A 17,109-nucleotide genomic window follows, 5' to 3' on the forward strand; every position below is an offset into this window, starting at 1 on the left:
AGGTTCAGCAACAACAATGAGGAGGTCAAAGAATGTATGCGAAAGTGACTCAAACGACAAGACAAGGCTTCTTTGCATCAGCTACAAAAGAGAGAAGTTCGTGGTTGGGACAAGTGTATTTATATACGTGGGCATTGTGTAGGGGAGCAGTAAAAGTCTCATTTTGTAAAAACACAGTTTTTCCGTCAATTTGTCTTTTTAGCTCTTGAATGCCCTTCGCATATTGAATATCGTTGTTTATCTGCTGAAATACACCAGTTCAGAGACAACTGTGACTTGCATCGGACATGCCAGCAACTCGGAATTTGCCGTGTGAGTTTCGATATGCCCATCGTGAAACCTGCATGTAGGAATATATGCACACACTATTAAAATCAACTCGTCACCGCAGAGCAATGAAACAATGTTATACGCGCAACATTCTGATGTGACTTCAAAAAGCAAACTAGACGTTATTATGACACACCAAGTAACTTAAATGCTACACTACACTTCTAAGTGACACAGTTACATTACATTATTTTTCGGTGTGGCCACCAACTCTCTGTAAAGAACGTTCTACCAATCTTTCAGTTCCTCGACGGTAGACGTCCGTCACGGAACCATTCGAGAACCGCTGGGTGAAAGTCCTCATCATCGGAAAATCTCTTTCGAACCCCAGATGCTGTTTTAGTTTGCGCGAAGACATGGAAATCGCATGGTGCAAGAAATGGTCATCGCGGTCGGCATCACGCACGTTTGTGCGGCGTTCGTCAAATTGTTGGCAACCGTTTCACTACTGCTGAACGCGACACTGCATTTGGTCTGCATAGCCGTTTTACTCACAAGATTCGTACTTTCCCACGTACTTCAATTTTGGAGTACGTTCCCAGTTGCCGTTCCATTTCGAGCGCACACTGCAAAGCACCTGTCTTCGTGTCTGCAGGAAATCGGGAACATGTACTCTCTTCTGATAACGCCCCACTCTTGAGGAACGGTCTTAAAGTGGGACGACATGTGTAACCTACTTTCCGAAGTCCCTAAGAAGTATTTCGTGAGGCCATTATGCCTCTGAAAAGGTTTCTACACACGTCACAGCGTCAAATCTAGCACAGTTAGAATGTTTTCCTGTGGGACATCGTTATATTCTTGATGACCTTTATCAAAGCCCAAAATACCACGATGGTGTGCTGATCACAGAATTCCCAAAGTTGTTCAGTAGTTGGTAAAACTGATGAAAAGGGTGATTTGGCATTAAGCGGCATCTCTCGTACTAAGGTGCCGACTTGGATATTCCTTACAAGTGCGAGTGAGCACTGTCTTGCGGAAATCCAGCTCTAATACTGTTTTCAAACAAAAGCATCATTTTAAGTGTACAACTTCTCTAACATGGTGAGGTACGTTTCTAGCAACTTTATGAAGGATGAGCGAGACCAGCCGCTATTCAACAACCGGCCTAGAAAGTTGATTCGAAAGCAAATAGTGACGAAAAATCCAAACAAGTAGGCCTAATGGACTTACTTTAAGACAGTAAATGGATCAAAGTCGCATATACAATCGATCAGTGGTCATTCCGTCAGCGAAACGGAAAGAGTGTAAGAGAAGAACGAAATATAAAATTCGGTCTTCCAGACGTCACTGTTGGTGATCGTTATCATCACACGAACGCCGAAATTGAGAAAAGTGATTCTCTTGGAGGAAAGGCATCTGGATCTGGTGAGATGCATGTACGGGAAAGAACGTAATTCCCTTCACGCAGCACTTCACCGTACGTCTCTGGAGCGACGAATGATTCCAAACGATTGGGACTGGGTGGTCAGCGCGGTTGGCTGCCAGGGGGAGACCTAAACCTCTCGGAAAAGAGCTGCTTTGGAGCGCCACACTGCAAAGCAGAGTTAACTACCGCGCAAAGTGCAAAATCGTAAATGATACATTATTGAGCTATCGTACAAGCTATAAAAAATCGGATAGGTTGAGACGCAGTGGTACAATTGTAAAAAATATATTTCATTCACGAAAGACTGACGCCACATCTTCGTGTCATGCCGTTCTGGAGTTCCTGTCCTCCAATGCTATCCAATCAGAGCCCAGGAAAGGCAGACTATACTTACAAGGAAAAACTCTAGACAGTCAGTGCCGGCCGCGGTGGTCTAGCGGTTCTAGGCGCTCAGTCCGGAACCGCGCTGTTTCGAATCCTGCCTCGGGCATGGATCTGTGTGATATCCTTAGGTTAGTTAGGTTTAAGCAGTTCTAAGTTCTAGGGGACTGATGACCACAGATGTTAATTCCCATAGTGCTCAGAGCCATTTGAACCATTTAGACAGTCAGTGGGAAACTAAGTTGTCTCTATTTATGTGATCAACCACACACCCAGTGCATCACCAAGATAATTGTATGTGTCGTCCACTTTAGCTTAACCCATCTTGTATAACGTTATATTTTAGACACATTGCATTATTTGGCTGGAATAATTGTCTCCCAATAAATTAACGTTTGACTGAGATCAATCAGATCAGACCATAGGGCCAATAATCAATAAATATTACACACTTGTTTTGTTTAAATAATAAGTGTGAGATGAGATGCTGTAGGCAATCGGAAAATGGAGCCCTACACTGTTCGACAGAATGAAATAGTATCAGCCTGTCCGAAGCCCCATTCCATTCCATGGAGATCACCCGTAGCTTGAGACCACCTTCACCACCAGTTTGAACAGTGCACTGTTACTAACTGTGATGAAATGCCACATGTTGTTTTTGATGCACTCGTACCTTACCACTGGCATGTACCAACATCTGCCGTGACTTCTCCGTGCTGCGAAGTTCAGCGATGGTGTTTCTGCATCTGCAGTTAATTGTTGTATCCAGTGACACACAGTGAGTAGAGGTATATATGTGGGGTGAAATCTTCTGCTCCAAAATAAGGCCACAAGATGTCGTGCACGGAGCGTCACGTAGTGGTTAGTGTCGCTGGCTGCCATGTTGCGCGTCAATAGTTCATATCCAATCACCGGCAATTTTTTGTTATTTAGTATTTATCATTTCTGGAAGGTTCTCGGAATCGCATATGTTTTAATGTTTGTATACTCTGGAATGCAACGGCCTTGCCGCAGTGGATACACCGGTTCCCGGCAGATCACCGAAGTTAAGCGCTGTCGGTCGTGGCCGGCAGTTGGATGGGTAACCATCCGGGCCGCCATGCGCTGTTGCCATTTTTCGGGGTGCACTCAGCCTCGTGATGCCAATTGAGGAGCTACTCGACCAAATAGTAGCGGCTCCGGTCGAAGAAAACCATCGTAACGACCGGGAGAGTGGTGTGCTGACCACATGCCCCTTCTATCCTTATCGTCGTCTGAGGATGACCCGGCGGTCGGATGGTCCCGATGGGCCAGTTGTGCCCTGAAGACGGAGTGCTATACTCTGGAATATTGGATATTGCTGTAAATAGCGCACTATTCATCCAGGATTTCATTACTAACACGGGGAACCCGCCATAGGTCGCTCTCTGATACGAGAGAAACTTGGCAGAGTGAAAGACGGATGAAAATAAATGGCAATTTATTGTGACTTAGATGCCAACACTAGACAGTTTCCGTAAAAATGACTCTAACCTCTTCGATCTTACCTCTCGTATTTTACGTGAATTTGACGTCGAGTCAGACAAAATAAAACACATCGGTATGTGGTGAGAGGAAATAATGATGGTACAAACTCTAACTAGAAACGTAAAACATACGAGGCCTGTCTAAAAAATATCCGACCTTTGGCCAGAAAAAACATTTCGAAAACATGACGGGGTTGGGACCCTAATCCCTTTCAAAGTAGGCCCCTTGTGCTTGCAGACACTTAGCCCATCGATCCTTCCACTTCTTGAAACACTTCTGGAAGTATTCTTTAGGAGTGATGTTCAGCTCCGTCGTCGTGTTCCGCAGTATCTCTTCTCAACTCTCAAAACGGGTTCCTTTCAGTCATCATCATCATCATCATTTAAGACTGATTATGCCTTTCAGTGTTCAGTCTGGAGCATAGTCCCCTTATAAAATTCCTCCATGATCCCCTATTCAGTGCTAACATTGGTGCCTCTTCTGATGTTAAGCCTATTACTTCAAAATCATTCTTAACCGAATCCAGGTACCTTCTCCTTGGTCTGCCCCGACTCCTCCTATCCTCTACTGCTGAACTCATGAGTCTCTTGGGTATCCTTGCTTCTCCCATGCGTGTAACATGACCCCACCATCTAAGCCTGTCCGCCCTGACTGCTACATTTATAGAGTTCATTCCCAGTTTTTCTTTGATTTCCTCATTGTGGACACCCTCCTGCCATTGTTCCCATCTACTAGTACCTGCAATCATCCTAGCTACTTTCATATCCGTAACCTCAACCTTATTGATAAGGTAACCTGAATCCACCCAGCTTTCGCTCCCATACAACAAAGTTGGTCGAAAGATTGAACGGTGCACAGATAACTTAGTCTTGGTACTAAGTTCCTTCTTGCAGAAGAGAGTAGATCGTAGCTGAGCACTCACTGCATTAGCTTTGCTACACCTCGCTTCCAGTTCTTTCACTATGTTGCCATCCTGTGAGAATATGCATCCTCAGTACTTGAAACCGTCCACCTGTTCTAACTTTGTTCCTCCTATTTGGCACTCAATCCGTTTATATCTCTTTCCCACTGACATTACTTTCGTTTTGGAGATGCTAATTTTCATACCATAGTCCTTACATTTCTGATCTAGCTCTGAAATATTACTTTGCAAACTCAATCGAATCTGCCATCACAACTAACTCATCCGCATATGCAAGACTGCTTATTTTGTGTTCACATATCTTAATCCCACCAAGCCAGTCTATTGTTTCCAACATATGATCCATAAATAATATGAACAACAGTGGAGACAGGTTGCAGCCTTGTCTTACCCCTGAAACTACTCTGAACCATGAACTCAATTTACCGTCAACGCTAACTGCTGCCTGACTATCCATGTAAAGACCTTTAATTGCTTGCAAAAGTTTGCCTCCTATTCCATAATCTCGTAGAACAGACAATAACTTCCCCCTACGAACCCGGTCATATGCCTTTTCTGGATCTATAAAGCATAGATGCAATTCCTTGTTCCACTCGTAACACTTCTCCATTATTTGCCGTAAGCTAAAGATCTGGTCCTGACAACCTCTAAGAGACCTAAACCCACACTGTTTTTCATATAATTGGTCCTCAACTAATACTCGCACTTTCCTTTCAACAATACTTGTGAAGATTTTACCCACAACGCTGATTAAAGAGATACCTCTGTAGTTGTTACAATCTTTTCTGTTTCCGTGTTTAAAGATCGGTGTGATTACTGCTTTTGTCCAGTCTGATGGAACCTGTCCCGACTCCCAGGCCATTTCAATTATCCTGTGTAGCCATTTAAGACCTGACATTCCACTGTATTTGATGAGTTCCGACTTAATTTCATCCACCCCAGCTGCTTTATTGCAATGCAATCTATTGACCATTTTCTCCACTTCCTCAAGTGTGATCCTATTTCCATCATGATTCCTATCCCATTGTACATCGAAATCTGAAACCTTACTGATCGTATTTTCACCTACATTGAGCAACTCTTCAAAATATTCCCTCCATCTGCCCAAGGAATCCACAGGATTCACCAGCAGTTTTCCTGACCTGTAAAAATACTTGTCATTTCCTTCTTACCTCCCTTTCGAAGACTGCTAATTACACTCCAGAAAGGTTTTCCAGCAGCTTGACCCAAAGTCTCCAACCTGTTTCCAAAGTCTTCCCAAGATTTCTTCTTGGATGCTGCAATTAGCTGTTTGGCTTTGTTTCTTTCTTCAACATAACTTTCTCTGTCTAACTGAGTTCTAGTATATAGCCATTTTTGATACGCCTTATTTTTCCTTTTACAGGCTGCCTTGACTGTGTCATTCCACCAAGCTGTTTGCTTCATCCTACCTTTACACACTACTGTTCCAAGACATTCTTTAGCCACTTCTAGTACTGTGTTCCTTTACCTTGTCCATTCCCTTTCCAATGACTGTAATTGACTACATTCAACTAACTGGTACCTTTCTGAGATCACTGTTATGTACTTGTGCCTGATTTCCTTATCCTGAAGTTTCTCCACTCTTATCCTCCTACATATGGACCTGACCTCCTGCACTTTCGGCCTCACAATACCAATTTTACTGCAGATTAAATAATGATCAGTGTCATCAAAGAATCCCCTGAATACACGTGTGTCCCTCGCTGCCTTCCTGAATTCCTGATCTGTTATTATATAGTCAATGACAGATCTGGTTCCCCTGCCTTCCCAAGTATACCGGTGAATGTTCTTATGTTTAAAAAAGGAGTTTGTGATTACTAAGCCCATACTGGCACAGAAATCCAAGAGTAACCCTACAACGCATATTTTTCTGCCAGGTGAAGAATGACGTTCGCCAATTACAGACGTGCCCTATTTCCATCACACAGAAAAAGGATTTCATAAACAGAAGTGATGCAACCAAAATTCACTGCTTGATCCACAGTCAGTTGTAGGCCCCAGCTTTCACGAAAATGTTTTGATGCGTTTAGTCTGCCGCAAAATTATCGGCAGATCGCGAGGTATTTAGCTACGTTAACGAGTTTTCCTTACTACATTAGAGGTGTAGACAACTTCATGCTCAGTCTAATATTTCTACCTCTACTTCTCCTTCACCAGACAAAAAGCCGATTTCTTTCTCTTTTTTTTTCAAACAAAAAGAGACGCAAGTTGACAACTTAAGCTCGTTTGAGAAACAGTTGTGCGTTTACATGGGAATGAAAATCAAATGTAGAAGTGGAAAACCGGCAGCTACAACCGGATTTCTAGAATCGATTTTGGAGTTTTTACATAAACAACCAGAAGCGGTATTGGGTTTGCGAAATCCGGTTTCGAGAGCCTCATGTAAACATTCTGGAAATCCACCTCTAGCTGCCGGTTCCCTGTTGTCTAGCAGCAAATCTTAAACCGTTTGAGCAATTCCATAAAATTAGACAATGCTGTTAAATGTTTCGCTACATTTCCTCATTAACAGCTCCACACAGAAGACACTCCCTTACTCTATGGACCGAAATACATTCTACATGACACATAGCATCATTTCCGTGACTCTTTTGTAATGTTTGGTGTAGACCGTTTACAGTGTCCAGCTTTGTTGATATGTCCCGCAGGACTCAGAGCAGCAGATGATCCTGACGGCACGCCGCTCTCTGGTGGCCAAAGTCGCACGCCACCAGGCGCCTCAGATCGACATCTTCTTCCTCAACATCCTCGTACGGCGCTCTCACCTAGTCTCCGATTCTCTCAACGAGGTGAGTCTCATCTACATCTACCAAGTTACCAAGTTCTGTGCACGGACTTAGGCTGGCCGTGTACTGGAACCATAATCGTCCGACTCCTTGTCCGGCCGAATGGACGGCCAATCGCTGAAGCTTGTTCACAGTCGGCCAATAGCCCACTGCCAGGAAAGTAAACAGCTTCATTAGACGATAGTGAGTCTTTCTTTCTAGAAACCCCGTATTTTAGAGGCAACGAATCCAGCGAAACCAAAATAAGCAGACTAGCAGAATTTCATCACGTATGTCCGGCCCGATAGCTGAGGGAAAATATACCATGTATAGATGTATACTTATAAATAAGTGAAATTGATCCATTAAAGTTCTCTAGATCCTATGGAACCCCCTTCCTTTCCTTGGCGCTTGGAGGGCGGGAACGGGACATTTAGGCCAGGCCTCGAAAAACGCCCCCTGCCCTCTTTGTCCCCGACCTTTCTCTCAGGCCCTTTTGAGGAAAAAAAAAAAAGTGGTCAGCGTGACGTACTGCAGTCCTACGGGCCCGGATTCGATTCCCGTCTGGGTCGGGGATTTTCTCCGCTCAGGGACTGGGTGTTGTGTTGTCTTGATCATCATCTCATCCCCATCCGGCACGCAGGTCGCCCAATGTGGCGTCGAATGTTATTAAGACCTGCACCAAAGCGGCCGGACCTGCCCCGTAAGGGGCCTCCTGGCCAATGACGACAAACGCTCATTTCATTTCACCCATATGAGGAACTGAAGAGAGCAGGGGAAGTTTTTTCCACTACTCCATGTTGTCCATGGATGCATTTTAGCCCAGCTTTACAGCTACTCAGCTCACAATTACAAAATAGTCAAAATTCAAAGTAACAATATCACCTAAGGAAAGTGCGGTTTCAACATTGCAATACAATGATAAGATTCGTTGATGGCAGTGATATCCTCAGTGAATGTGAGGAAGAATTATTACATTACCATTTGAATGTAATGAGAGAGACAATGGAGAGAGGTATCAAAATAGCAGTCTAATGAGCACAGAATATCAACCGAAATCAAACAAAAGAAAGATGAAAGTAATGAGGAGCAGGCTCCATGCATGGATACAGGACTGGGTTCTGGAAGAAGGTCACACTTTCTTATTATCTTCTCTCTCTTCCCACACACTTAAATATAATTTGCTTACCGAGTGAGGTGGCGCAATGGTTAACACAATGGACCCATATTGTGGAGAACGACGGTTCAAATCCCTGTCCGCCTGTCCCGATTTAGATTTTACGTGATTTCCCTAAATCGCTCCAGGTAAATCCCGGTGTGATTCCTTTGAAAGAGCACAGCTGATTTACTTGACCAGCTCTGAAATATTCTGAGCTTGTGCTTCGCCAGGCGGCCACTGTGGCCGAGCGGTTTTAGGCGCCTCAGTCCGGAACCGGGCTGCTGCTACGGTCGCTTGGATGTGTGTGATGTTAGTTAGGTTAGTCAGGTTTAAGTAGTTACTAAGTCTAGGGGACTGATGATCTCAGATGTTAAGTCCCATAGTGCTTAGAGTCATTTGAATTTTTTGTGCTTCGCTTCTGATGACCTTTTTTTCCACAATTTGTTTTCACCCTCACTGTCAATGTACCACAGATGCTTACGAATTAATATCAGTAACTATATCTCATATAAAATGTTTTAGTATAATAATAATAACTTGCATACATCGCTTTAGCATATTTCACAAAAATAATAATTTACACAATATAAAATCGAAGTGTCCGATCACCATAATCAGCATTTCACTCAGGACGACAACTGTGCACGCAAGTCTGCAGACTATGGATATTTCATCGCTTAACTGTGTTATTTTGATTTCAAGGTAGCAAGAGTCTTTCACTTCATCTGTCTTACTTACAAAGGAATGGTCCAATCCGACATGTCAAAACCAACCCTGGATTTTTTTTGAGCAGGAAGAGCAAAGAAATTTTAGCTGTTAAGACACACTGCAAGCATTTTTTAAAAGTTGTTGAAGTTACTGATTTTTGTCGCATAAAGAACCATTTTTGACAGCGATTAGGGCAGCCCTTTCTGCCTAAAGCGCACTCAGCTGTAACAAAAGAGAGTATAGCGCCGCGTAGAGCGAATATTCAGAATGACGTAAGCGAATTTGAAGCAGCTAAACCATACAAAAAATGTTACATATCGTTAAATTTTTGAATAATAAGCAGTTCATATCGACACCTGAATTGTTTGTAGATGTAATTCTTACGAAGGTGACTGGCAGAAAATAAAACTACGTAATGATTGGTATTACATCACAGACGACTTTCATCGATACTGAGTTTAATTTGTTGAAATGAAATATTTCTTACAAATACACCATTCTATAACAATTCCTGTAGCACAGTTGTTACGATAATTTTTGAATAATGTGAATTTTACTAACAATGAAACAATGTCTTGCTTATTCCCCATAGTCGACAAAATAAAGCGAAGCGTCATTTGAATAACGAAAAGAAACATTTTTCTTACACCACACACACCTGACGAAAGAAAAATTAATACTTTCAGGCATTTCACAGTAATGACTAGTCTTATTTAGACACAATTGGGTGGCCTAAGAAATGGTCCTGGTTGTTGCTCTAATTATTGTTAAAGAATAATCAAAATATCCAGGGGTGTACTGCCAGTCTGCAGTGTCCAACGGGCACAATATTTCGGCAATCATACATGTCGCCATGACCAGGTTCGTAAAACGTGGCGCTGGAAAATGAAATTTAATACTACGGTTCTCCCGATAAACCTCAAATTAGTATCGGAAATTTTGTTGTCCGAAAATTTCCTTAAAAATACTTTCACTATCGAAAAATTCTTTACCGAGAGCAAGATTGGTTGCTCTGAGTGGAATCTGTACTATATAAAGTCTTTTCACCGTCCTCCTCAAAGACAGAGGTGTCCAGGCCAAGAGTTCAACAAAAGTAATGAATTAATTTCTGTAGCTGGTTAGAGACCGTTTTGAAGAAATGTTAAAAATTATTCTTACCTATTTTCGGATACTGATAGGTCGTTTATAAGATTCTTGTCATTTCAACAGTCTTTTTCTTATTTGTGATCCTAATACGCCCTGAAGTTCCCAAAAACAGAAACTGTGGAAACAGGAAACCAATCATTACCGTCATTGCTGCATACGAATATGTCATAACATTAGTCGATTGCACAGCCGACTCCGTCTTTTTTCTCCTCGAAATGATAGTGTGGTTTGCTCGAAGTTCTTTCAAGAAACCAGACTCATCGGCGTAAGACACAGCAGATGTGTGGATAACAATAAGATTCTTCTGCAAGTCAGCTATGAATAAATGGCATCTCCTCTACACCTTTACTTGAAGTAAACATAGTTGTATTGTGACTTCCTATACTGCATGATTTCTTAAATCTGTTTAACCAGGTCGAAGAAGCCTTAAGATCAGCAATATTCATCTTAATTGCGACTTGGATGGGCAGTGTAGCAGATCTTCATCAGTAACGGTGCATTGCCTTTCACAAGCAGCTTCACATGGTTCATATCCCAAGAAAACTCCTATAAAGGAGTGTTGCTTATGTTCTTTATTTAAGTTTAGGGGTTTGTGGTGGTTATTGATGTAGGGTAACGGAAGGCCACCCATTGCAGTAAATCTTTCGGACTGTTTCACTTTTGCAATTTTCATTTTGGCGCATATTTATTACTTCGTGAAAGTCTTTCTTCCATTTATACTTTTCACGGTCAGATTTTACGAAGCAAAACCGCGTTAAGCACAATATTAATTCAGTTTCGCCTAAATTGTCAACAATTATAATAACGCAAAAACGATGATGATTATTATGGATATTAAATGAGTTGCAAATTTGAGTGAACAGTAACTGGGGACAGTTGTTTCAGAAAAACTATCAACTAAAACCGAAACTCGCTTCACAAATTACAATCGCGCCAAGTTGTGTTATCTGTTTACCGCTGCGTCGTCAACCAAGGAAATGCACTGCCATGTTGTCCATGTACAGGTCCACTACAGCTCCGGTAGGTGAGTACTTTCCTCTAGTCGCCTGGCGAGCTACTTTCTACAAAAAGCATTCATACTTTTAAGTATATCAGTTTCCAAGTTTCTTAGATAATTTACAGAAAATAAAGTTCCATGTAAACACTATTTCTTTTAATTGCTTCCACTTACAGACAGGAAAGACTATGTTTCTGTTACTTGTTTTCCTCATAGTAAGGCCTTATCTTTTCTGACTTATCTTACCCAACCTTCTGTGATTCTACTTATGAACTGACGAATGCCAGATCAGGTGTTCTCAGCAGGTACAGCCAGCCATTACCTGGTTGGACTGCTCCTTGCAACCGGCCCAGTCCATGTGTGTGTCCAGGCCCTCAAGCGAGCAACTGAAAAGTGTTGTGTTCAATATAGCATGTGATATTCTAGATATTTGTGGACATTTTCCATGCTACTTTATTTCCCGTAAACTGACTAAGAAATTTAGAAAATGATATACATAAAAGTAGGAATTCTTTTAGTAAAATGGTTTTTTGGAAAATGTCATGAGCACCCATCCCCCTTTTTAGTTCCGCCGCTGGGAGCAGCAGAAATCAAAATCAAAATTGAGGACCACAAGCAGACAAAGTGAAGGAATCTTGCTGCTTTGAAATCAAAATAATACATGATGAACAAAGCAAGGAGGATCGATTGGAACATCCAAAGTGGGTATTCCTCCAAAAAAGAAGTGTGCTATAATCAAACATAGGCCTTAATTTGAGGACGAAACTGTTGAGAATTTAGTCTGGAACACAGCATTGTATGCAAGCAGAGTCATCCTCCTCTCTGTTGTCGAATAAACAATCAAAAAATAAAAAAAAATTGAATTCAAAGCATGTGCACTTTTTTTTAGCTTACATCACTAGGGATTTGCTGTTAATAATTTTTTTTCCTTGATGAATATCTTGCTCGTAAGACATTGTAGCTTTCTGAAAGTAACAATGCTCGTGTCTAGTAGGCATGATCAGGCTGAATAATACAATATGGACACTGGGTACTTGGTTTCGTATATTTTTCTATAAAATTCCCAATATCAAACTTCTGTCGTAATACAAACATTAATCAAATGTTTTACATCCAAAGCCAAACGAATTCGCAGTCTAACAGCTCACACCATAACTCGCCAACTTCAAACTCATTACTCCATAACTAAATGTCTCCACTTTCGACAAATGCAAAGATATGGAAATTTTACATAAGTCGATATAATCGATATTTCTAACCAAAGAGGTACACGTAATTAATATTTCATAGACAAAAGCATGTTTCTATTAATTTCGTCTTTTTGAATAATTATGTAAAAAATAAGTATGATTTTAATACTGAATCTAAATATCCTTAACTTAACAAGTGTACAAAACTGTGAAGCATATTAGAAATGCAAAAATAATTATGTTCCTCATAAAATAGTTAACTTTATATTAGTATTATGCCTCAACAATATACATTTACTCATAAGTCCAGAAAATTATACAATTTGTTTTGGCCTCTTTTGATCGTGATTTAAATTGTAGTGTACCGGATTCTTCTATAGTTTATTAGAAAAAGAGGTTTGTTGAACGGTTCCATTACAAAGTGGGTCATAGACTGTGAGAAAATTGGAAAAGAAGAGAAACAAAGTGTTTGAGTGGTGGCGTTACAGAAAGATAGGATACGAAATACAGAGGCTCTCTGCAGATTCAATGAGTAAAGGAATATGTGGAAAATACACACTAGAAAAAGGACCAAGATGATACTATATGTCTTATGATATTAGTGAATAATTTCCATGGCACTTGTGGGAACTGTAGAAGTAAACAGTTGTAGGGGCAGAGATTGTAATGAATCTAACAAAATAATTGAGGACTTTGGATGTGAGTGCCACGTCGAGATGCAGAGACTGACATGGGAGAGGACATCTGGTAGACCGATAGAAACTAGTCAAAAGACTTATTTAAAAAGAAAAACAGTGCTCATTCTTTAGCGCCCTCAGTATGGATGGTGTGTGCCGGCTCTAAGTTCCTCGTTCCCTTCGTTGCAGATCGCCAGCAAGCAGAAGGATCTGAAAAAGAAGCTGAAGGTATCGTTTGTGGGCGAGCCGGGCTTGGACATGGGCGGGCTGACCAAGGAGTGGTTCCTGCTGCTGATCCGGCAGATCTTCCAGCCAGACTACGGCATGTTCGTGTACCACCCGCACTCGCGCTGCTACTGGTTCAGCACGGACCAGGCGGGCGGCCTGCGCGAGTACAACCTGATCGGCGTGCTGATGGGGCTGGCCGTGTACAACTCCATCATCCTGGACCTGCACTTCCCGTCGCTGTGCTACCGCAAACTGCTGTCGCCACCCGTCGTGCCGGCCTCGGACGACGCGTCCGTCGGCGTCGTCTCCCAACTCACCATTGACGACCTCGCCGAGATCATGCCCGTGAGTACTCCACTCCTCTTGCTATTGTTGTTGTTGTGGTCTTCAGTCCCGAGACTGGTTTGATGCAGCTCCCTATGCTACTCTATCCTGTGCAAGCTTCTTCATCCCCCAGTACCTACCGCAACCTACATCCTTCTGAATCAGCTTAGTGTATTCATCTCTTGGTCTCCCTCTACGATTTTTACCCTCCACGCTGCCCTCCAGTACCAAATTGGTGATCCCTTGATGCCTCAGAACATGTCCTACCAACCGATCCCTTCTTCTAGTCAAGTCGTGCCACAAACTCCTCTTCTCCCCAATTCTGTTCAATACCTCCTCTTTAGTTATGTGCTCTATCCATCTAATCTTCAGCATTCTTCTGCAGCACCACATTTCGAAAACTTCTATTCTCTTCTTGTCCAAACTATTAATCGTCCATGTTTCACTTCCATACATGGCTACACTCCACACAAATACTTTCAGAAACGACTTCCTGACACTTAAGGCTATATTCGATGTTAACAAATTTCTCTTCTTCAGAAACGCTTTCCTTTCCGTTGCCAGTCTACATCATTTAATATCCTCTCTACTTCGACCATCATCAGTTATTTTGCTCCCCAAATAGCAAAACTCCTTTACTACTATAAGTGTCTCGTTTCCTAATCTAATCCCCTCAGCATCACCAGACTTAATTCGACTACATTCCATTATCCTCGTTTTGCCTTTGTTGATGTTCATCTTATATCCTCCTTTCAAGACACTGTCCATTCCGTTCAACTGCTCTTCCAAGTCTCTGACAGAATCACAATGTCATCGGCGAGTCCCATAGTTTTTATTTCTTCTCCATGGATTTTAATTCCTACTCCGAATTTTTCTTTTGTTTCCTTTTGCTTGCTCAATATACAGATTGAATAACATCGGGGAGAGGCTACAACCCTGTCTCACTCCCTTCCCAACCAGTGCTTCCCTTTCATGCCCCTCGACTCGTATAACTGCCATCTGGTTTCTGTACAAATTATAAATAGCCTTTCGCTCCCTGTATTTTACCCCTGTCACCTTTACAATTTGAAAGAGAGTATTCCAGTCAACATCGTCAAAAGCTTTCTTTAAGTCTACAAATGCTAGAAACGTAGATTTGCCTTTCCTTAACCTTTCTTCTAAGATATGTCGTGGGTGGGCGGCGGTTGGAACTCGTTGCGGTCTATCATTTTTTTATCAGTTTGAATATTTGAATCATTTAAATATGAAATTCGCGAATGTATTTTAATTAACGCATACTTAAGCATCATTTTTTCAAGAAAAATGCACGTCTTCCAGTTTCTAATTACTTATCGCACTCAAAATTCTGATTTTCATTGCAAATGTACATTCTTAATTATCGATATTTTATAAAAGACTGTTGAAGTTAAGAAAACATTACACAATTAAATTTTTTGGAGAAAAATGAAAAATCAAATACTCTTTATTTGAATACGCCCATTGCTTTGTAGGATAGATGTGGTTTCACACGAGCCAGAGAGATAGGCGTCTTACAAGGGAACCTCCCCACCCTCATATTTAGTTGTAAGTTGGCACAGTGGATAGGCCTTGAAAAACTGAACAAAGATCAATCGAGAAAACAGGAAGAAGTTATGTGGAACTATGAAAAAATAAGCAAAATATACAAATTGAGTAGTCCATGTGCAACATAGGCAACATTTAGGAAAGCGTAAGCTCAGTATCGCCGTGGTCCCGTGGTTAACGTGAGCAGCTGCAGAGCGAGAGGTCTTTGGTTCAAGTCTTCCCTCGAGTGAAGAATTTACTTTCTTTATTTTCGCGAAGTTATGATCTGTCCATTCGTTCATTGACGTCACTGTTCACTGTAATAAGTTTAGTGTCTGTGTTTTGCGACCGCACCGCAAAACCGTGCGATTAGTAGACGAAAGGACGTGCCATTCCAATGGGAACCGAAAACATTTGATCGCAAGGTCATAGGTCAACCGATTCCTCCACAGAAAAACACGTCTGATATATTCTGTACGACACTGGTGACGGCATGTGCGTCACGTGACAGGAATTTGTTGTCGGCCCACCTAACTTGTACACTTGGCGAATGGGTAAAAAGATTCTACTACCTTGCCCGATTTAGGTTTTCTTGTGGATGTGCTAATCACTCCCAGTTGCTCACGCTAACCACGGGACCACGGCGCTCGAGCGCTCATAATGTCCTTGATGTTGCCTATCTTCCACATGGACTACTCAGTTTATATATTTTGCTCATTTTTTCATAGTTCCACACAACTTCTTCCTGTTTTCTCGATTGATGTGTGTGTTCAGTTTTTCAAGGCCTATCCACTGTGCCAACTTATAACTAAATCTGAGGGGGGTGCGATGGGGAGGTTCCCTTGTTAGGCCGGCCGAAGTGGCCGTGCGGTTAAAGGCGCTGCAGTCTGGAACCGCAAGACCGCTACGGTCGCAGGTTCGAATCCTGCCTCGGGCATGGATGTTTGTGATTTCCTTAGGTTAGTTAGGTTTAACTAGTTCTAAGTTCTAGGGGACTAATGACCTCAGCAGTTGAGTCCCATAGTGCTCAGAGCCATTTGAACCATTTCCCTTGTTAGAAACACGGAAATCAATCATCTTCGCGGCGTCGGGCACACTGTACAAATGCTGCATTTTTACAGTTGCCACCGAACCACTGTAATCTGAAACCAATGGAATTGATCTGGAGCCAAGTTAAGGAATTTATCGCGAGAAATAACAAGACATTTAAACTGCCAAAAGTACTGGAACTAATACACGAAGCTTTGTGACACGTCACTGCCGAACGATGGCGAAATGCAGAACAGCACGTCATAAAAGAGGAGGAGGAAATGTGGATTTTTTTGGTGGCTTGGGATTCTGTTGCTGATCGCCTCGTTATCAACGTATCACTGCTGAAATGCACCGTATTCTTCGGAATCAGATATGGAAGGAGTTCGGAGATTACCAGACGACTGATTGTAATACCTTCAGTGGCTTCAATATTGAACTAAAAGGGAAATCAGCAGTACGCCTTTACTCCACACATAGCTCATGCAGAAAAATTACCCTTCTTAAAGTCAGGAATTTTCATCACTCTGGTTTTTAATTTCAATACTTTGTTAGCTAAAATGGAGAGCATGTTCTGTTTTCCATCTGGTCACCTGAGAAGCGTATCACCTGAGTTTTACATACTCAATTACACAATTTACAAATGTTAACCTCAACAAATATAAGCGAACCTGTATTTTTCGAATTACGAATTTGGAAAAAAACTTGTCTTACAATCGGGTAAATACGGCATGTCCCATAAATGTTCAATGGAATTAATGGCGAACGATCTGGAAGGCCAAATCATTCGCTCAGTTTGGCCTTCTGTTTAAAAATTA

The 17,109-nt window shown here is 41.9% G+C and overlaps 1 protein-coding gene across 1 annotated transcript in view; it reads left to right on the forward strand.

Annotated features, from left to right (window-relative positions):
• Positions 1-17,109, forward strand: part of LOC124798457 (probable E3 ubiquitin-protein ligase HECTD2) — a 348,122-nt gene that overhangs the window by 299,581 nt on the left and 31,432 nt on the right. The window contains 2 exon segments of the mRNA XM_047261883.1: positions 7,175-7,315; positions 13,358-13,741. Coding sequence (XP_047117839.1) covers positions 7,175-7,315; positions 13,358-13,741 — 525 coding nt within the window.

Source organism: Schistocerca piceifrons, chromosome 1, assembly GCF_021461385.2.
Source record: "Schistocerca piceifrons isolate TAMUIC-IGC-003096 chromosome 1, iqSchPice1.1, whole genome shotgun sequence".
Lineage (NCBI taxonomy): Eukaryota > Metazoa > Arthropoda > Insecta > Orthoptera > Acrididae > Schistocerca > Schistocerca piceifrons.